The sequence below is a fragment of the Myotis nattereri genome (assembly GCF_964212035.1).
Source record: "Myotis nattereri genome assembly, chromosome: 16".
In the NCBI taxonomy this organism is placed as follows: Eukaryota; Metazoa; Chordata; class Mammalia; order Chiroptera; family Vespertilionidae; genus Myotis; species Myotis nattereri.
This window is the reverse complement of record NC_138091.1, coordinates 24,943,583-24,959,876: the sequence shown is the minus strand read 5'-3', so window position 1 is coordinate 24,959,876 and position 16,294 is coordinate 24,943,583. Positions and strand designations below refer to the sequence as shown.

At 41.3% G+C, this 16,294-nt stretch overlaps 1 protein-coding gene across 1 annotated transcript in view; it reads left to right on the top strand.

Moving 5' to 3' along the window:
* Positions 1-16,294, top strand: part of NLK (nemo like kinase) — a 139,187-nt gene that overhangs the window by 114,101 nt on the left and 8,792 nt on the right. Inside the window, exons 7-8 of the mRNA XM_081109585.1 lie at positions 2,554-2,655; positions 12,752-12,838. Coding sequence (XP_080965711.1) covers positions 2,554-2,655; positions 12,752-12,838 — 189 coding nt within the window. The remainder of the gene's footprint in view (positions 1-2,553; positions 2,656-12,751; positions 12,839-16,294) is intronic.

Below are 16,294 nucleotides of genomic sequence, written 5' to 3'. Positions count from 1 at the left end.
ATTGATGTGTTTCTCTCAAATCCATGTTTCTCTCTGTCTTTCTTTCTCTCCTACACTCTCTCTAAAAGATCAATGGAGCCCTGGCCGGTTTGGCTCAGTGGATAGAGCGTCGGCCTGTGGACTAAAAGGTCCCGGGTTCGATTCTGGTCAAGGGCACATGCCTGGATTGCGGGCTCAATCCCCAGTGGGGGGCGTGCAGGAGGCAGCCAGTCAGTGGTTCTCTCTCATCATTGATGTTTCCATCTCTCTCGCCCTCTCCCTTCCTCTCTGAAATCAATAAAGTAGATATATAAAAATAAAATTAATGGGAAAATATCCTCAGGTGAGGACTGACAAAAAATTAAACCAGGTCGAGATAGAAAATGCCGATGGAGCAGAGCAGTACTAAAGAATTCTCTGAGGAAATAACATTGAGGAGTCACCCAAGTGAAATGAGGAGCAAGGTCCTGGGAAAGAGTGTTCCAGGAAAAGGGACACCAACATAATAAAGCTTCTGAGGCAGGAGCAGGTGTGGCACATGGGAGGCATGCTCAAGGAAGAGCACGTAGGAGCTGAGGTCAGAGAGAGAGGAGCCTGGCCGTGGCACCCTGATGAGGCTTTGGATTTTTATTCTATGCAAAGTGTGATGGGAAACGATGTGAAGATTTTGAGCAAGGGTGTGTTAAAATTTGATTGATTACCCTGACTACTGTGTATCTTTGTAAATAATTCATGTACTTAACCAAAAATGGAATCTTTTTTTTTAATTCTCTTTCTACAAAGAGTTGTTAACTGATACATTAGAAACTACATATGCTATGATCAACATTTAAATTTATTTCTCTGCTACGTATTCAAAGTCCATTTTTTAAGGTTTACATCTTAAAAATTGATACTAGTAACAAAAAACTTATATCTAATTTAATGTTGGGTACTATTGACAGTATCCATTCAATATTTTTGGAAAATAGAGTTTAATAGACTTCCCTGTAAGACTATCATTATATTTGGACATGAGGAGCTGCCATACAGAAAAGCTTAAGTAATATGTTTAACAAGGATCTTGCCAGGTCGTGGGTTGCTTCTGAAAAGAATATTTAAAGGGCCCTAACCAGTTTGGCTCAGTGGCTAGAGCGTCGGCCTGCGGACTGAAAGGTCCCAGGTTCGATTCTGGTCAAGGGCATATACCTTGGTTGCAGGCACATCCCCAGTAGGGGATGTGCAGGAGGCAGCTGGTTGATGTTTCTCTCTTATCGATGTTTCTAACTCTCTATCCCTCTCCCTTCCTCTCTGTAAAAAATCAATAAAATATATTTTTTTAAAAAAGAATATTTAAAGGAAAGTGTAAAGCAACTGGGATGGGATGCAGATTATCTCATTTTCTAGAGAATTACATAGGTCTTGAGTTTGCCAGTGTGACATAGCCACTGAAGGAGAACTCTATCATCAGTGTATTATGGAGTGAAATATTCAGGCCTAAAGTGGAAAAAGAGTCTAATTTCTAAATGGAAGTAGTTATTTTCTGTAGCATTTTCTTTGCATTTTTTGAGAAATAACTAGCCTAGGTTTTGCAATACCAGCAGACTTCATAAAAATGTTTTTCATCCATGGATCTGACCCATTTTAGACAATTTTCTGAATGGATCCATTTGTTTTCATGAGCCAGTCATTTCCTTCTGCCTTTAAAAGTACCACCAACACACTTTTCCCAAAAAGCTTTGCATAGAGATCTTTACTTTTTGGAAAACAAGCTACGTAGATGTCTCCATTATCCTGGAGGGCAGTGATACTAATGGTACCCCACGGTTCAGATAAGTGCAGAAGGAAATAGTGCTTTCCATTTTGAAGGAATTCGAATGAAATGTTATTGCTAATTAGGCTGTGAAATTAGAACAGTTGTAGCACTACAGAAAATTATGGAAGTGCTTTGGTATGTACAAAGGCTTGTTTGTGAGAAGACAGTTTTTATTGGTCTCTTTTATTGTGCCCAGTTAACTAAATGAGGCCTTATTCCACATCATAGTTAGATTCTAAGTACCACAGTTTCCTGTCAGTGTAAGAGATTTCTAGCATAATAAGAATATAAAGTAACTGGCTCAAACATTGATAGCTTAGCTTTAATTTCAGGTGTGAATGTTCTAAGTATTTACTAAATCTCAGCTGCCTGATCTGTGGATTAGCTCCTTGATAAGCCTGAGTCCATGTGAAACATCAGAATCTATTCATTAACGTTTGAAAATAATAGTCATTAGCCATCAGCCAAAGAGCAGTTCACCTGTGCAAGGATCATAACTGCTGTGGTATCAAGACAGGGCAGGTAGAAGCAGACTCCTAAATTACTATAGCTGCAGAAGGCTATGTTTGCCAAAACATGTTTTCTATAAGCCTATCATATAGGTCCCTAATAAACATTTTTCTGGGTTTTTTTTTAATAGTCCAAAAAGTGAAAATAGGAGCTCCTATTAGTTAATCTGGAATTTGTCTTAGGTTTATTTCCCCCAAATTTCCTCCTCATCACTAATAAAAAGTTGTTTTCATGAGCTTACTATCCATGTATTTCATGTTTCCTTATAGTTGGATTTGATCACGGATCTCTTGGGCACACCATCACTGGAAGCAATGAGGACGGCTTGTGAAGGCGCTAAGGCACACATACTCAGGGGTCCTCATAAACAGGTAAAAGGAGAAGGAAGGGATCTGTATTTGGTAACCCTCTCTTTGGGCAGGATTTTCCTCCCAACAGAATAATGAAGTGAGATTTTTTTTTTTTAATCCTCACCCGAGGATATTTTTTTCCATTGACTTTTTTAGAGAGAGGGGTCAGGAGGGAGAGGAGGGGGAGAGTGCAAGAGAGAGAAACATTGACATCAATAGGTTGCCTCCCACACATGCCCCAAGAAGAGCCAGGGAGGAACCAAACCTATAACCGAGGTATGTGCCCTTGGCTGGAATCGAAATCGGGACATTTCGGTCCACAGGCTGATGTTCTCTAGCCACTGAGCCAAACCAGTCAGGGCAGAAGTAAGAATTTTTAAACAAAAACATTACGTGTAGCCCTGCTTGGTGTGGTTCAGTTGGTTAGGCGTCATACCATGCAGTGAAAGTTTGGTGGTTCAATTCCAGGTCAGGGCACATGCCCAGGTTCTGGGCTAGATCTCCAGTAGGGGCCATGCAGGAGGCAGCTGATCAGTGTTCCACTCACACCAGTTTTTCTCTCTCCTCCTCTCCCTTTCTTTCTCTAAAATCAATTTTTAAAAAACCACCATATCACTTGTAAGTTTTATTTATCCTGTATGTCATTTGTCTGTAAGAAAGAAAATGTTAGATCCAATAAAATACAGTAATTCCTAATGCTGTAGGAGAAAGGAATTGCTTTGTAGTGCCCTTGCTAATAAATGACCCCTGGTATTTTTGTGTTTTGGTCTTTTGATATGTCTGGTAAAAGTTCCTAGGGGTGGATCTTTAACCTCAGTGCCATAACCTAATACATATATATCAGGATGTCCTTTCCAAATACTGAACCAAAATACCTAGTATCTCTTAATGCAGCTGTGAACGTGAAGCTGTTTCTGTTGCACTCTTGCACTGACACACAAGCGATGCGAGTGTTGTTAGAAACGAAGTATGAAGAGAGAGTGCCAGATTTACACTGATTAATATTACTTGCACCCAGCCAAGTCCTTGCTGAGAAAGACTAGATGTTTTTTTCTCTCCATCCTATTGATTTAGAAGCATTTTTTAGAAGCATTTTTCCTAATCTTCTTTGGACAAACAGCTTAATGACATGAAGAGTGAATAAATGGAATACTTTTCCTAGGGACAACAAACTGAAACAGAAGAGAGAAGGCTTAAACAGGAAGACTCGGCAACTAATTTTCCTGGGCTTTGCCTTGGTTTCTCTTAAATTGAGCATTTGGAAGATCTGATTGATCTAAGTGACCAAATGACAGACGGAGTTTGACACTCCTTCTCTCAAATTAGCCAGACCTTTGGTCAAGGCCTTACCTTTTCCTTGCAGTTCCCTCGCTGTGGGTCTAGTGTGACTCCAGAGCATCCATTTGCACGGCACAAAGACAATGAGTAAAGTGTGTTACGTCCTAAAACCAGCCCGAACCAGTAAATAGGGTTGTAGATGCTGGTATTTTAAATAGCCCCTGCCTGGTGCGTTCTCCCTCACCTGTCCCTCTGGGAGCACAAGAGCACACCTGCTCCTTCCCCCTCCCCTGTGCCTTCCCCCAGGTGCATTACCTTTCCCTCTCCCTCTCCTAAGCTCCAAGTGCCCTTCTTTTGCCTCTGAAGCCCTGTTTCTGAGCCTACACAGCCCAGCTGGCTCACTTCTCCTACCTCTGTAATTCTCTAAGTAAACTATAACATAATTTGAGGCCCTAATTTCTTTAGAAGAGAAAGTCTTAACCTACAGGAAGGTTCCAAGTTAATAGAACTAAAAAGATCTATTATGTTTTAGATATTGGCCAATATCAGGAATATCAAACTATTGTATCAATACCTCATGGTAAATGTGTCCTTGGAAATAGCAAAATAATTTTCCTGTTTTACTGACCTCTTTAGGTCAGATTTTAACTATTGCTAGTGGTTGCCAGTTAATTCATCCTGTATGTCAAAGAGTTACTAAACAGCAACCAAGAGAGCCAGACTTCTAAGGAGTTTTCTGCCTGCTACCTGCAACAGCTCGAAAATGTAACTTACGGCACCAAAAGTCTCTTTGCACTCCTTTGAGAATTCCTGACAAATGAGTCCTTTTTGTACTACTGATTTTAAAAATCTGTTAGTTGTAAAAACCTGGAACTTTAAATTAAATAAAAAAATAGTAAATGTCATTATTATTTAAAACAAAGGGTGGAAGAAAGGAAAATGTAACTTAACTAGTTAAATGGGTTAAGATGTTTAGCAGAATTCTTACACATTTTTACATGAATTGGCTTCATAACAGTAATGCCTCTTAGAGTTTGACATTTTGCTTATCACTAAGTTTTAGTGATGGCCTTAAGAGAGCACCATGGTAAAAGTTGGGATGGCTCTGGCTAGTCTTGAGATGAAAATATTTTCATTTTGAAAAGAAGACTGATGGAGTAAAAACTAATTAGGAGACCATTTCTGGAGACCATTTCTGCTCAAAAGTTAGATATGCTTTTCACAGGTCTTTAGAGGACTTTTAACCAGTGCTGGAAAGGGCCTCTTTAGGCAAGTGTTCATGATCTTTGAACATTAACACAGGTAGATTTGAATAGAGTAAGTTATACCTACCATATATATAATTGAATGTAAATTAACTTAGCATAGTACTTGGTACCATTTTTCCCCCAGTATGGAAATTCAGTTTATCTACATTTCCTAGTTGATCTTTATATTACCGCTGCTCTCAAGAGAAGTTAACCAACCCTTGAAGCTCTCTAGTTAAGCCATTAGTCAAATTCTGCCCCTTCCCTTCCCATTCCCTACTCCTTCCCTTACACCATGATGCATGTCTTATATGCCTATTGTTAGCCCAATAGCAGCTGCTTGAAGGTATCTCCATTCATGTTATAGCTATTTAGAGCTGACATTGGAAGACACATACACACCCACACAAATAAATTTGTTATGTAGTTACTTAGATTTTTTTTTTAATTAATTTGGTCCCCAATCCCATATATGCAATATAGCTTGTGTGCTTCTGTACATCATGATGATTCTGCAAAGGGCATTGTGCATATCTCAGTGCTCTGAGATTTCTGCCTGCTACCTGCAACAGCTCGAAAATGTAACTTACGGCACCAAAAGTCTCTTTGCACTCCTTTGAGAATTCCTGACAAATGAGTCCTTTTTGTACTACTGATTTTAAAAATCTGTTAGTTGTAAAAACCTGGAACTTTAAATTAAATAAAAAAATAGTAAATGTCATTATTATTTAAAACAAAGGGTGGAAGAAAGGAAAATGTAACTTAACTAGTTAAATGGGTTAAGATGTTTAGCAGAATTCTTACACTGAGATTGTACATATCTCAGTGCTCTGTTTGTTTCTCTAGACTGTAGTGACTAGGAGTGCAGGTTGTGATGTCAGTGTCAGGCTTACCACATCACACAGGATGTTGAATGACGTCCCAGGAGTTGTACATTACAGTTTTCAGACAGACTGTATATGACTCCCGACTCTACCAGTAACTCACTTTGTGACATTAGGCAGATTACTTAACCTTCATGTGCCTCCGTTCATTCATCTGTAAAATGTGAACAAAAATGGTTCCTACCTCATTCAGTTGTTATAATTTAAAGAAATAGTGGGTGCAAGGAGAAAATATAATAGTGTCTGGCATTCTAAACACTTAATATATATTAAAAATTAAAGTTTTGATAGTATAAAGATCAACTAGGAAAATAATAGCTATAGCTTGTGATTTTTTTTTTAAATAATATGATCACGTGGAGCTTATCCCAGGAATGCAAAGATGTTCACCTTAATTAATACCTTAAGTCCTCAAAACACTATAATGTGACATTTATTATTCCTTTTTGCAGATGGGAAATGGAGGATTATAGAGGTAAATAATATGCTTAAATTCATAAATCAAATCTCAAAAATAGATTCCTCTAATTTTATATTTTGATTTTTATTTTTTAATATATTTTATCGATTTTAGAGAGGAAAGGAGCCAGGGAGAGAGAAACATCAGTGATGAGAGAGAATCCTCGATTGGCTGCCTCCTGCACGCTCCTCACTGAGGATCGAGCCCGCAACCCAGGCATGTGCCCTTGGCCGGAATCGAACCCGGGATCCCTCAGTCTGCAGGCCGACACTCTATCCATTGAGCCAAACCAGCCAGGGCAGATTCCTCTAATTTTAAAACCTATGTTCTTAGCCAGTCATGGCCTGGCACGTATATCTTCACAGCAGATTCCTTTAAAATCTCACTTGTTTATATGCAAGTAATATGTGAGTACATGTAAAATAAAAATTTTACAGAGAGTTAGTCATCCTTAGCTACCCCCCACACCATCCCAGTGTCCTTTGGATTAATTTGAAAATACCTTTCCAGACATATTTTTCTATGCATTTATTTACATGTATTTGTACAAACAGAAATATGTACTATTGTTCATTGGGACTTTTTGAAAAATATATACAGGAGAACCTAATTATCTTTTTAAAGTCACAAATTACTGCCTCAAGTTCATTTACTTGTGTTGATTGATTAATATGTATATTTCCATGTTGTGTAACAGTCAGGACTCTTTCCAGTGAAACTCAGTTAAAACCGGCTTAAGCAATAAAAGGAACTTACTGGCTCAATACAACTGAAAAGTCTTGGGCTACAGCTGACTTCAGGCCCTGCTGGATTCAGATAGTCAAGTGATGTTCCATACCAGGAATCTGACTCTCTTTTCCTCTCTGTTTTTCTGTGTGTTGGCTTCATTTTCAGACAATCTTACCCTCATATGTTTGTAAAAATGGACCCAGTAGTCCCAGCCTATGTTCTACTAGCATATCAGTCATTTGGGAAAGAGCTTTCCCAAATAGATCCAGAAATATTTGGAAATTCTCTGATTTAATTAGGAATGTGTTAGGTTATAAGTAATAGAAAATCTTGTTTACAGTGGTTCAAAGAAATAGTTCATTTTTTTCCTCATCGAGTCCAGAGGTAGACAGTCTAAAACTGATTTAGCAGCTCAATTATGTCATCAAGGATCTAGTTTTTTTCTTTCTCCTCTGCCGTCTTTAGAATGTTGACTTCGTACTCTCACTTATCACCTCAGGGTAACAAAATAGCTGTAGCTTTTCCAGAAATCATATCCTCTTTTATTTTTTTTTAAATATATTTTATTGATTTTTTACAGAGAGGAAGGGAGAGGGATAGAGAGTTAGAAACATCAATGAGAGAGAAACATTGATCAGCTGCCTCCTGCACACCCCCTACTGGGGATGTGCCCGCAACCAAGGTACATGCCCTTGTCTGGAATCGAACCTGGGACTCTTCAGTCTGCAGGCCGACGCTCTATCCACTGAGCCAAACCCGTTATGGCCATATCCTCTTTTAAAACAAGAAAAACGAAAGAGGGAGCACTAGCAGTCTCTGTCCCTTTTGTCAGGAAAGCGAAGATTCCAAGAAGCCTGCCTAACAAACTTTTGCTTATATGTCATTTTCCAGAACTGTGTGATATGTGCCCTCCCAGATGCAAGACAGGCTTTAAAAATGAGAATTTTCTATCTCATAAAATGAAGGTAAATAAGGGAGAAGAGGATTGGGGTATGTGTTGGATTAGCCATTCCATGTCCCTTGCATTTTTTATTTTTTAGACCATGTGCCCATCCTGGAGCCAGTCGTGATGCTCAGGGAAATATGTCATTTGATTGTCCAGGCTTGGGTCACGTGCCATCCTTGGAATTGGGAGATTGAAATCCAGGCCAGTCAAACCACTTGAGTGAGAAAAGAATGGTTCCCTGAAGGTCAGGGAATGCTGAGTAGACAAAAACACTGCACAGTGTTGTGTGTTTTGTTTTTGTTTTTTTAAATACTTTTTTTTTTAATTGATTTCAGAGAGGAAGGGAGAGGGAGATAGAAACATCAATGATGAGAGAATCATTGATCGGCTGCCTCATGCACGCCCCCTACTGGGGATCGAGCCTGAAACTGAGGTATGTGCCCTTGACCGAAACCAAACCGGGACCCTTCAGTCCCAAGCCGCCCTTCTATCCACTGAGCCAGACCAGTAGGGCTGTACAGTGTTTTTTATTTTTTGTCACTTTTATACAACTCAGAATCTTAGATGAAGAGAACCTTAGCTGCCGCGGCCTACATCAGTATCTATTAAGGTAGATAGTTGTTGAGGCACTGACCTGTGGGTAGAATTGAAAAGTCTAATTTAGTCCTTTTGTTCGTCTCTAATAAGGTTTTCATTTTTCCTCAGATTGTTCCCAGCTAATTGTGTCAGACGTAGATATGTTTTCACTGAAGTTAAAATAATCCTGTCTTATCTTACATTTGATAGAATCAGAGTATATTAGAGAGTTCATTCAGTTCAAACTTACTATTTTTCAGGTGGGAGTTTCTTTTATATAACCCCCAAGTGCTTACTGCCCTGCACTTCACATTGTGCATCCTCAGTGAGCATTGCTGACTGACGATAACAGCTTCTTTGCTGCCAGGTGAAAACGAACAGGGACGTCGAACAGACTCACAGCCGTGCTGACCTGACTCCGGGAACCAGCTCTCTGCAGTTGGCTCATGGTGACTGTGGTATCCATTTAGGGCCTCTCACCCCGTTCCAGAAGCTCGTCCTGCTTCATTTCACTGACAGTTAATCACAGTCATTAATAGAGCACTTTCTATAACCCTTCCTGTCCCCACTCGCTGGCACCCACTCACTCCTGCATTGCTAAGTGACTTAGGAACTTGCAAAACAAACAGAAAATGGACTGGTATATTTTAAAAGGGGAGGAAAGTGGTAAGTATAAATGTTAGGGGAGCCCTAACCGGTTTGGCTCAGTGGATAAGAGCGTCGGCCTGTGGACTGAGGGGTCCCGGGTTCGATTCCAGTCAAGGGCATGTACCTTGGTTGTGGGCACATCCCCAGTGGGGGGTGTGCAGGAGGCAGCTGATCGATGTTTCTCTCTCATCAGTGTTTCTAACTCTCTATCCCTCTCCCTTCCCGCTGTAAAAAAATCAATAAAATATATTTTAAAAAAAAAAATGTTAGGGGAGTTAGCAGAAACTTTTTTCCCAATGAGATATTTAGGGTATATTTTTAAGCATTCTATTTTTTCTCTTATTCAAGTAATTCCAGTACTTGATAAGAAATATAAACTTGGCCAAAACCGGTTTGGCTCAGTGGATAGAGCGTCGGCCTGCGGACTGAAAGGTCCCAGGTTCGATTCCGGTCAAGGGCATGTACCTGGGTTGCGGTCATATCCCCAGTGGGAGATGTGCAGGAGGCAGCTGATCGATGTTTCTCTCTCATCGATGTTTCTAACTCTCTATCTCTCTCCCTTCCTCTCTGTAAAAAATCAATAAAATATATTTTAAAAAAAAAAGAAATATAAACTTGTTCTGGTTCTATAACGTGGGCTAAATTGATTTCAACCATAATGGCTGGTGAACTGGAGGGAGGGAAATTGAATTAGAAATGCAGCATCTCACCCTCCTGGTGTGGCTCAATTGGTTGAGCAAGGTGACTGGTTCGATTCCTGGTCAGGGCACACTCCCAGGTTGCAGGTTCAATCCCTGATTGGGGTGCATAAAGAAGGCAACTGATCAATGTTTCTCACATCGATGTTTTTCTCTCTCTTTCCTCTTCCCTTCCTCTCTCTCTAAAATCAATAAAAACATATTCTTTAAGAAAAAAACAATGCAGCATCTCTAACATATTTTTCTGTGGAACCAGTGCTAAGAGCTAAATTATTAGTGTTTTCGTACTGGAGAAGTATTGGAATGACTGAACTGACTGTTCTTTCTCTCTGTGCCTCTTTTTTTAGTGATCAGAGTGCATCTGTCTTTTTTTTTTTTTAATATATTTTATTGACTTCAGGAAAGGGGAGAGAGAGAGAGAAAGAAACATCAATGATGAGAGGGAACCATTGATCAGCTGCCTCCTGCAGGCCACACACTAGGGATCGAGTCCGCAACCTAGGCATGTGACCTGGCCGGGAATCGAACCATGACCTGGTTCATAGGTCGACACTCAACTACTGAATCACGCTGGCCAGGCTCTGTTCCTCTTTTCAACATGCATATAAACCCAGAAAAGTAGAAGGCAGCATAATACGACTGTTCTAGGCTAAAATTAAACTTAGCCTTATTTTTAGTGTATTTGTTGGGATGTAGTTTTATGAAGAAAGGTACAATTTGGGGTGTGAGGGTTGTTTAAATTTCAGGTAAACTTAACATCTTCTCATTGGCTGTTCATAAACTCCCCATCTCATATCCAGGCGTCCTCAAGTCTTACAAATTTTGCCTTCTAATTTCTTCTCTATCCTCCATTCAGTGGCTTCTGGAACTAATTGGTTATGTTTTCCTTGCCCACCAGAGAGATGTTACTCATCTTAGTTGCCCTAACACCTAGCCCAGGACCTGGGATTTGGTGAACGTTAGATGATTAGCAATGATGTCGGTAGGTAGGCAGGTCTGTGCTGGTGCAGTCTAATAGATGCGAAAGCCAAAGTCCAGTGACTTAACCCATGTCTAGTGATAACAGAGTTAGAATTAGAACCCAGTATTCCCTTCCCTGAGCTATGACATACCTCCTCCACAAAACTAGCATGAGGTGCAGATGCACTTGGGGAGTGGAGAGGAAAGAGTTGCTCATGGTGAGATAGCAGAGTCAGTAAGAATTGGCTGGAATCTGGCTGCCAACTTGCACAAGCCAGTGAAGAAGAGGACAGCTATTCACTGTCAAAACCAAGAATCCACATCTTTTAAGGATATCAATTTAGTTAATTTCACACAATAAAAAAATTATTAGGGAAAAATACATATAAAGTAAGTTGTAAGTTAAAGCTCTTCCTTAACACTCTCCACACTACCCCCCTTATCTTGACTAATACAAATAATTTCAGAGCTACATAGACCTACATAATTTTTAACAAAAAGTACTTCTCTACCTGCAAACATGGAAATGCACCAAGGGATAATAAATTGGTCTGCAAATATGTGAATATCAACTATCTCTAGGTTCTGTGTACTTAATACTTGTTATCTGTGGTAGTCCTGTCAAGTCTCACACGAAAGTAAACTGAAGAGATCATTTAGTCCAACCTTCTCGTTTAATACTTAAGAATACTGAGATTCAGACACGTTGATATATCTAATTTGTTATTGAACTAGAACCCCAATCTCATCTTACTAGTATACCCATCTCACTTTATTGCTATGACTCCTTGGTCCTGAAGAAAACTTCTGTAAGTTGAATAATTACCTCCTGATGGTTCCAGGGTGTCTTGTTCTTGTTGGATTTTCCTGTGTGGCTTTGTTGGAAGGAGATAGATATGTAAGTCTTGTAACAAGACTCTGAAGCTGTGATTGAGATCCAACGAGACCTTTTAATGTTATTTGTGTGACAGAAAGAGCAGAGATGCTCTGTCCCCAGCTCTCCAAGCTGTGAAATAGCTTTATAAGCTCTGTGGCTTTTCAGGTCCTAAAAGCCAGCTCCCTGCATCAATACAAGAAGGCTAGATCTTGACAACAAGACATGCATGCCACTTACAAAAGACAGTTATTGAATGAGAAATCAGGTGGTAAAGGCAAAATAGTAGGTGGACCCAGTGCAAACAATGTCATACGTTCTGAGAAAATTCTTTTTACATCTCCTTTAGGACTAGTGTTTTAGCAGCTTTATGGTAATGTTGCCATAATACATAGTTCACATGCTTCCTTTTTGCACAATTTACATGCTTAAGTTTGCATGTGGCCAAGGTATTAAATCCTTTTTCTCTCACTTCTAGGCATGTTTGTTCTTCTCTTCCTGCTAAAGCATTTACAGTATAAGGCTAATACTAAAGCATTTACAGTATAAGGCTAACAGGAGCTCCATAGTTACAGGGATAGCTTTCATTTTCCTAGGCTCCTTTGTGCTCCAATGGGTAATCATGCAATATAAAATATGCTACTGGCAGTCAATGATAGTTGTTTTTGAGACTAGTTATGGGGGAATACTCCTTCTCTCTGAGTTATTACTTGCGTGCACACATTTTTTGAGCTGGGTACTTACCTTGCCATAAATGAGCTATACTGCATATCTACTTACACTCCTTTACATATTTGAATTCTTTATTTTTTCACAGCCATCTCTTCCTGTACTTTATACCCTGTCTAGTCAGGCTACACATGAAGCTGTTCATCTCCTTTGCAGGATGTTGGTCTTTGATCCAGTAAGTAGTTTTTGTTTTTGTACTTTGTAATAAATTAAAAATACATGTGTTCTAAGAAAAACATCAAGAGCTGGACAGTGTGAATAATGACTTTGCAAAAGATAAACTTCAGTCCTCAGTTTCATGTGCATCATGCTCACTCATCATACAGAAGTTTGATTATTAACCCCTAAGAGCTGAGGGGGAAGAGAGATGAAGAACTGTACCAGCTTTATTTCCCTCAATTTGTAAAAGGAGTTTGGCACCAACTTAAATCAGGAGGAAAAAGATATTAACATGGTTTGAAAAAAATCTGTCCATTATATTGTATACGGAGTTGTTGGGATGATAGCTTTTCCAGATGCCATTTATTTTTAATACTAGAGGCCCGGTGCACAAAAATTTGTGCACTCAGGGGGGAGGGGGGCCCCTCAGCCCAGCCTGTGCCCTCTCGCAGTCTGGGACCCCTCGGGAGATAACGACCTGCTGGCTTAGGCCTGCTCCCTAGTGGCAGAGGGCAGGCCCAATCCCTAGGTGCAGCCCCTGGTCAGGCTCAGAGCAGGGCCAATTGGGGAGTTGGGGTGCCGCCCCCTGTCATACACAGAGCAGGGCGATCGGGAGGTTGCGATGCCACCCTCAGTCATGCTCAGGGTAGGGCCGATTGGGGGGTTGGGCCACCATTCCCTGTCACACTCAAGGCAGGGTCGATGGGGAGGTTGCGGCGCCACCCCCTGTCGTGCACAGAGCAGGGCCAATCAGGGGGTTGGGGCATTTCCCCCTGTCACTCACAGAGCAGGGCCAATCAGGGGGTTGGGGCGCAGCCCCCTGTCACGCACAGAGCAGGGCCCATCAGGGGGTTGGGGTGCTGCCCTCTATCACCCACAGAGCAGGGCCGATCAGGGGGTTGGGGTGCCGCCACTCTCACACTCAGGGCAGGGCCGATGGGGAAGTTATGGCTCTACCCCGTCACAGAGCAGGGCCCGTGAGGGGGGGTGGGGGGGGCTGTACCCTGTCACACACAGAGCAGGGCCGATCGGGGGGTTGGGGCACCGCACCCTGTCACACACAGAGCCGCAGGGCTATCAGGGGGTTTGGGCGCTGCCCCCTGTCACGCTGATCCCGGTGCCAGGAGGCCTCGCGGCTCCGCTGATCCCAGTGCTGGGAGGCATATTACCCTTTTACTATATAGGGTAGAGGCCTGGTGCATGGGTGGGTGCCGGCTGGTTTGCCCTGAAGGGTGTCCTGGATCAGGGTGGGGGTCCCCATTGGGGTGCCTGGCCAGCCTGGGTGGGGGATGATGGCTGTTTGCAGCTGGTCACACATCCTTCAGGGTGGGGGTCCCCACTGGGGTGCCTGGCCAGTCTGGGTGAGGAGCTGAGGGCTGTTTTCAGGCTGGGGGTGACTGAAGCTCCCAACCGCTCCTTTTTTTCTTTTTCTTTTTTTTATTCTGGGCCAGCTTTAGCTTTGAGGCTTGACTCCAGCTCTTAGGCCTCCGCTGCTGAAAGTAGGTTTCTGGCCTTTGCTTACAATGTTGCGATCCTGCTGGCTGAAGCTCGGCAGGTTTCTGGGGTCTTGTTTAGCTTCTATGTTTGTTACATAGTTCCTTGCAACTCAGAGGCCTACAGCGGCAGTCGGGGAACGTTGGTTTCCTCCGTCACTGAAGCAAGCAAGCCTCATGTTAGTTTCAAGCTGCCTGGCTGCCGGCCGCCATCTTGGCTGACAGTTAATTTGTATATTGCCCTGATTAGCCAATGGGAAGGGTAGCGGTCGTACGCCAATTACCATGTTTCTCTTTTATTAGATAGGATATTTAATTGATTTTTTTACAGAGAGGAAGGGAGAGGGATAGAGAGTTAGAAATATCGATGAGAGAGAAACATCGATCAGCTGCCTCCTGCACACTCCCCACTGGGGATGTGCCCACAACCAAGGTGCATGCCCTTTACCGGAACCAAACCTGGGACCCTTGAGTCCGCAGGCCAATGTTTTATCCACTGAGCCAAACCAGTTAGGGCCAGATGCCATTTTTGGACTTGACTCTTTTGGACAAAATTTAGCTCTTCATTTATTCATTCATCCAAAGAATATTATTCATATCTGTACCAATAACTGTTGTTAAAGAAGACTCAAAAATGGAAGCATTTAGAAAAGAAAATTTTACTTGCTAAGAGTACAAGAAAGTCACCAAATACAAAAAAAACAGCAGGTATTTAAAGGGGGGGAATGCCAACAAAATTAACAGTTTCTACGTTTACATTAGTCTGTTTGTGATGAGAAAACAGCAGTTATCTCACATGAGGATCAAATCCACAAAGGCCAGAGCTATCTTGAGACATAAGCATAACAAAGATTAGGGATAAAAATATTTTGTTAGAGTCCAGGTTTGTGAGAAACAGTCAAGGTTTTATTATTTGGGGACCAGAGCCAATCAGTGACCAAGTTATTTTTGTTACATCTCAGGGTGCATAGTGGATTTTTATTTGTTTGGTGTTTGTTTGTTAGTTTTCCTTTTGTTTGTTTACTTTATTACTTTGTGAGCTACTTAGTAATACGGAAGCAGGACAAAGTGGCCTATCTCAATTCCACAGTCCCTCCTTGTGGTCAAGTTCCTGCCATTAAGGACCATTCCAACCACATAACTTGCTCAGTGAGCTAGTGATTTAGTGTCATTAGTTTGGTATTTTGTTTTATTTGGCAAGTCTATCTATATAGCTAACAGGAGATGTTGAGTAATACATAAAGACCCTTTGTATGGTTAACAAAACTAGAGCCACATTAACTTCTAGCTTCAGAGGTAATTTCTGTCTGCCCATAGAAGATTATAAAGGCCCGAGGTTAAAATTTCCTTTTATGTGTCAGAAATATCATGTGTTCTTTATTAGTTCTATTTAGATTAGGAACCAAAAACCATGTGATTCACCTGTACTAGGTTTTCCCTGCAGTACTTATATCTGTAAGGCATCCTCTTTCTCAGGGAGCCCATGTTTACTAAGGCTCCTGACCTGCCCGAACTCACAGACTTCACAACCTTAAGGCTGGAGGGTCGTAAGCTGTAGAGCAGATACCACACATATGATCCTGGGAGGCCTGTTAGACATCAGTTCTATGTGAAAGGTAGTCCTTATTCCTCAATAGTGGGATTGTCACACCTAAATAAATGAAACTTTTTTTTTATTGATTTCAGAAAGGAAGAGAGAGAGATCGAAGCATCAATGATGAGAGAGAATCATTATCAGCTGCCTCCTGCAGAGCCCTGACTGGGGATCGAGCCTGCAATCTGAGCATGTGCCCTTGACTGGAATCGAACCTGGGACCCTTCAGTCCACAGGCCAACACTTTATCCACTGAGCCAAACCAGCTAGGGCAGTAAATGAAACTTTTGATATCATATTTACAATTAATTATCTTTATAAGGGGGAGGTAAGATTTATCTGGTAAAGAGAACAGATTCTTATTGAACCTAAGTAAATAACTACA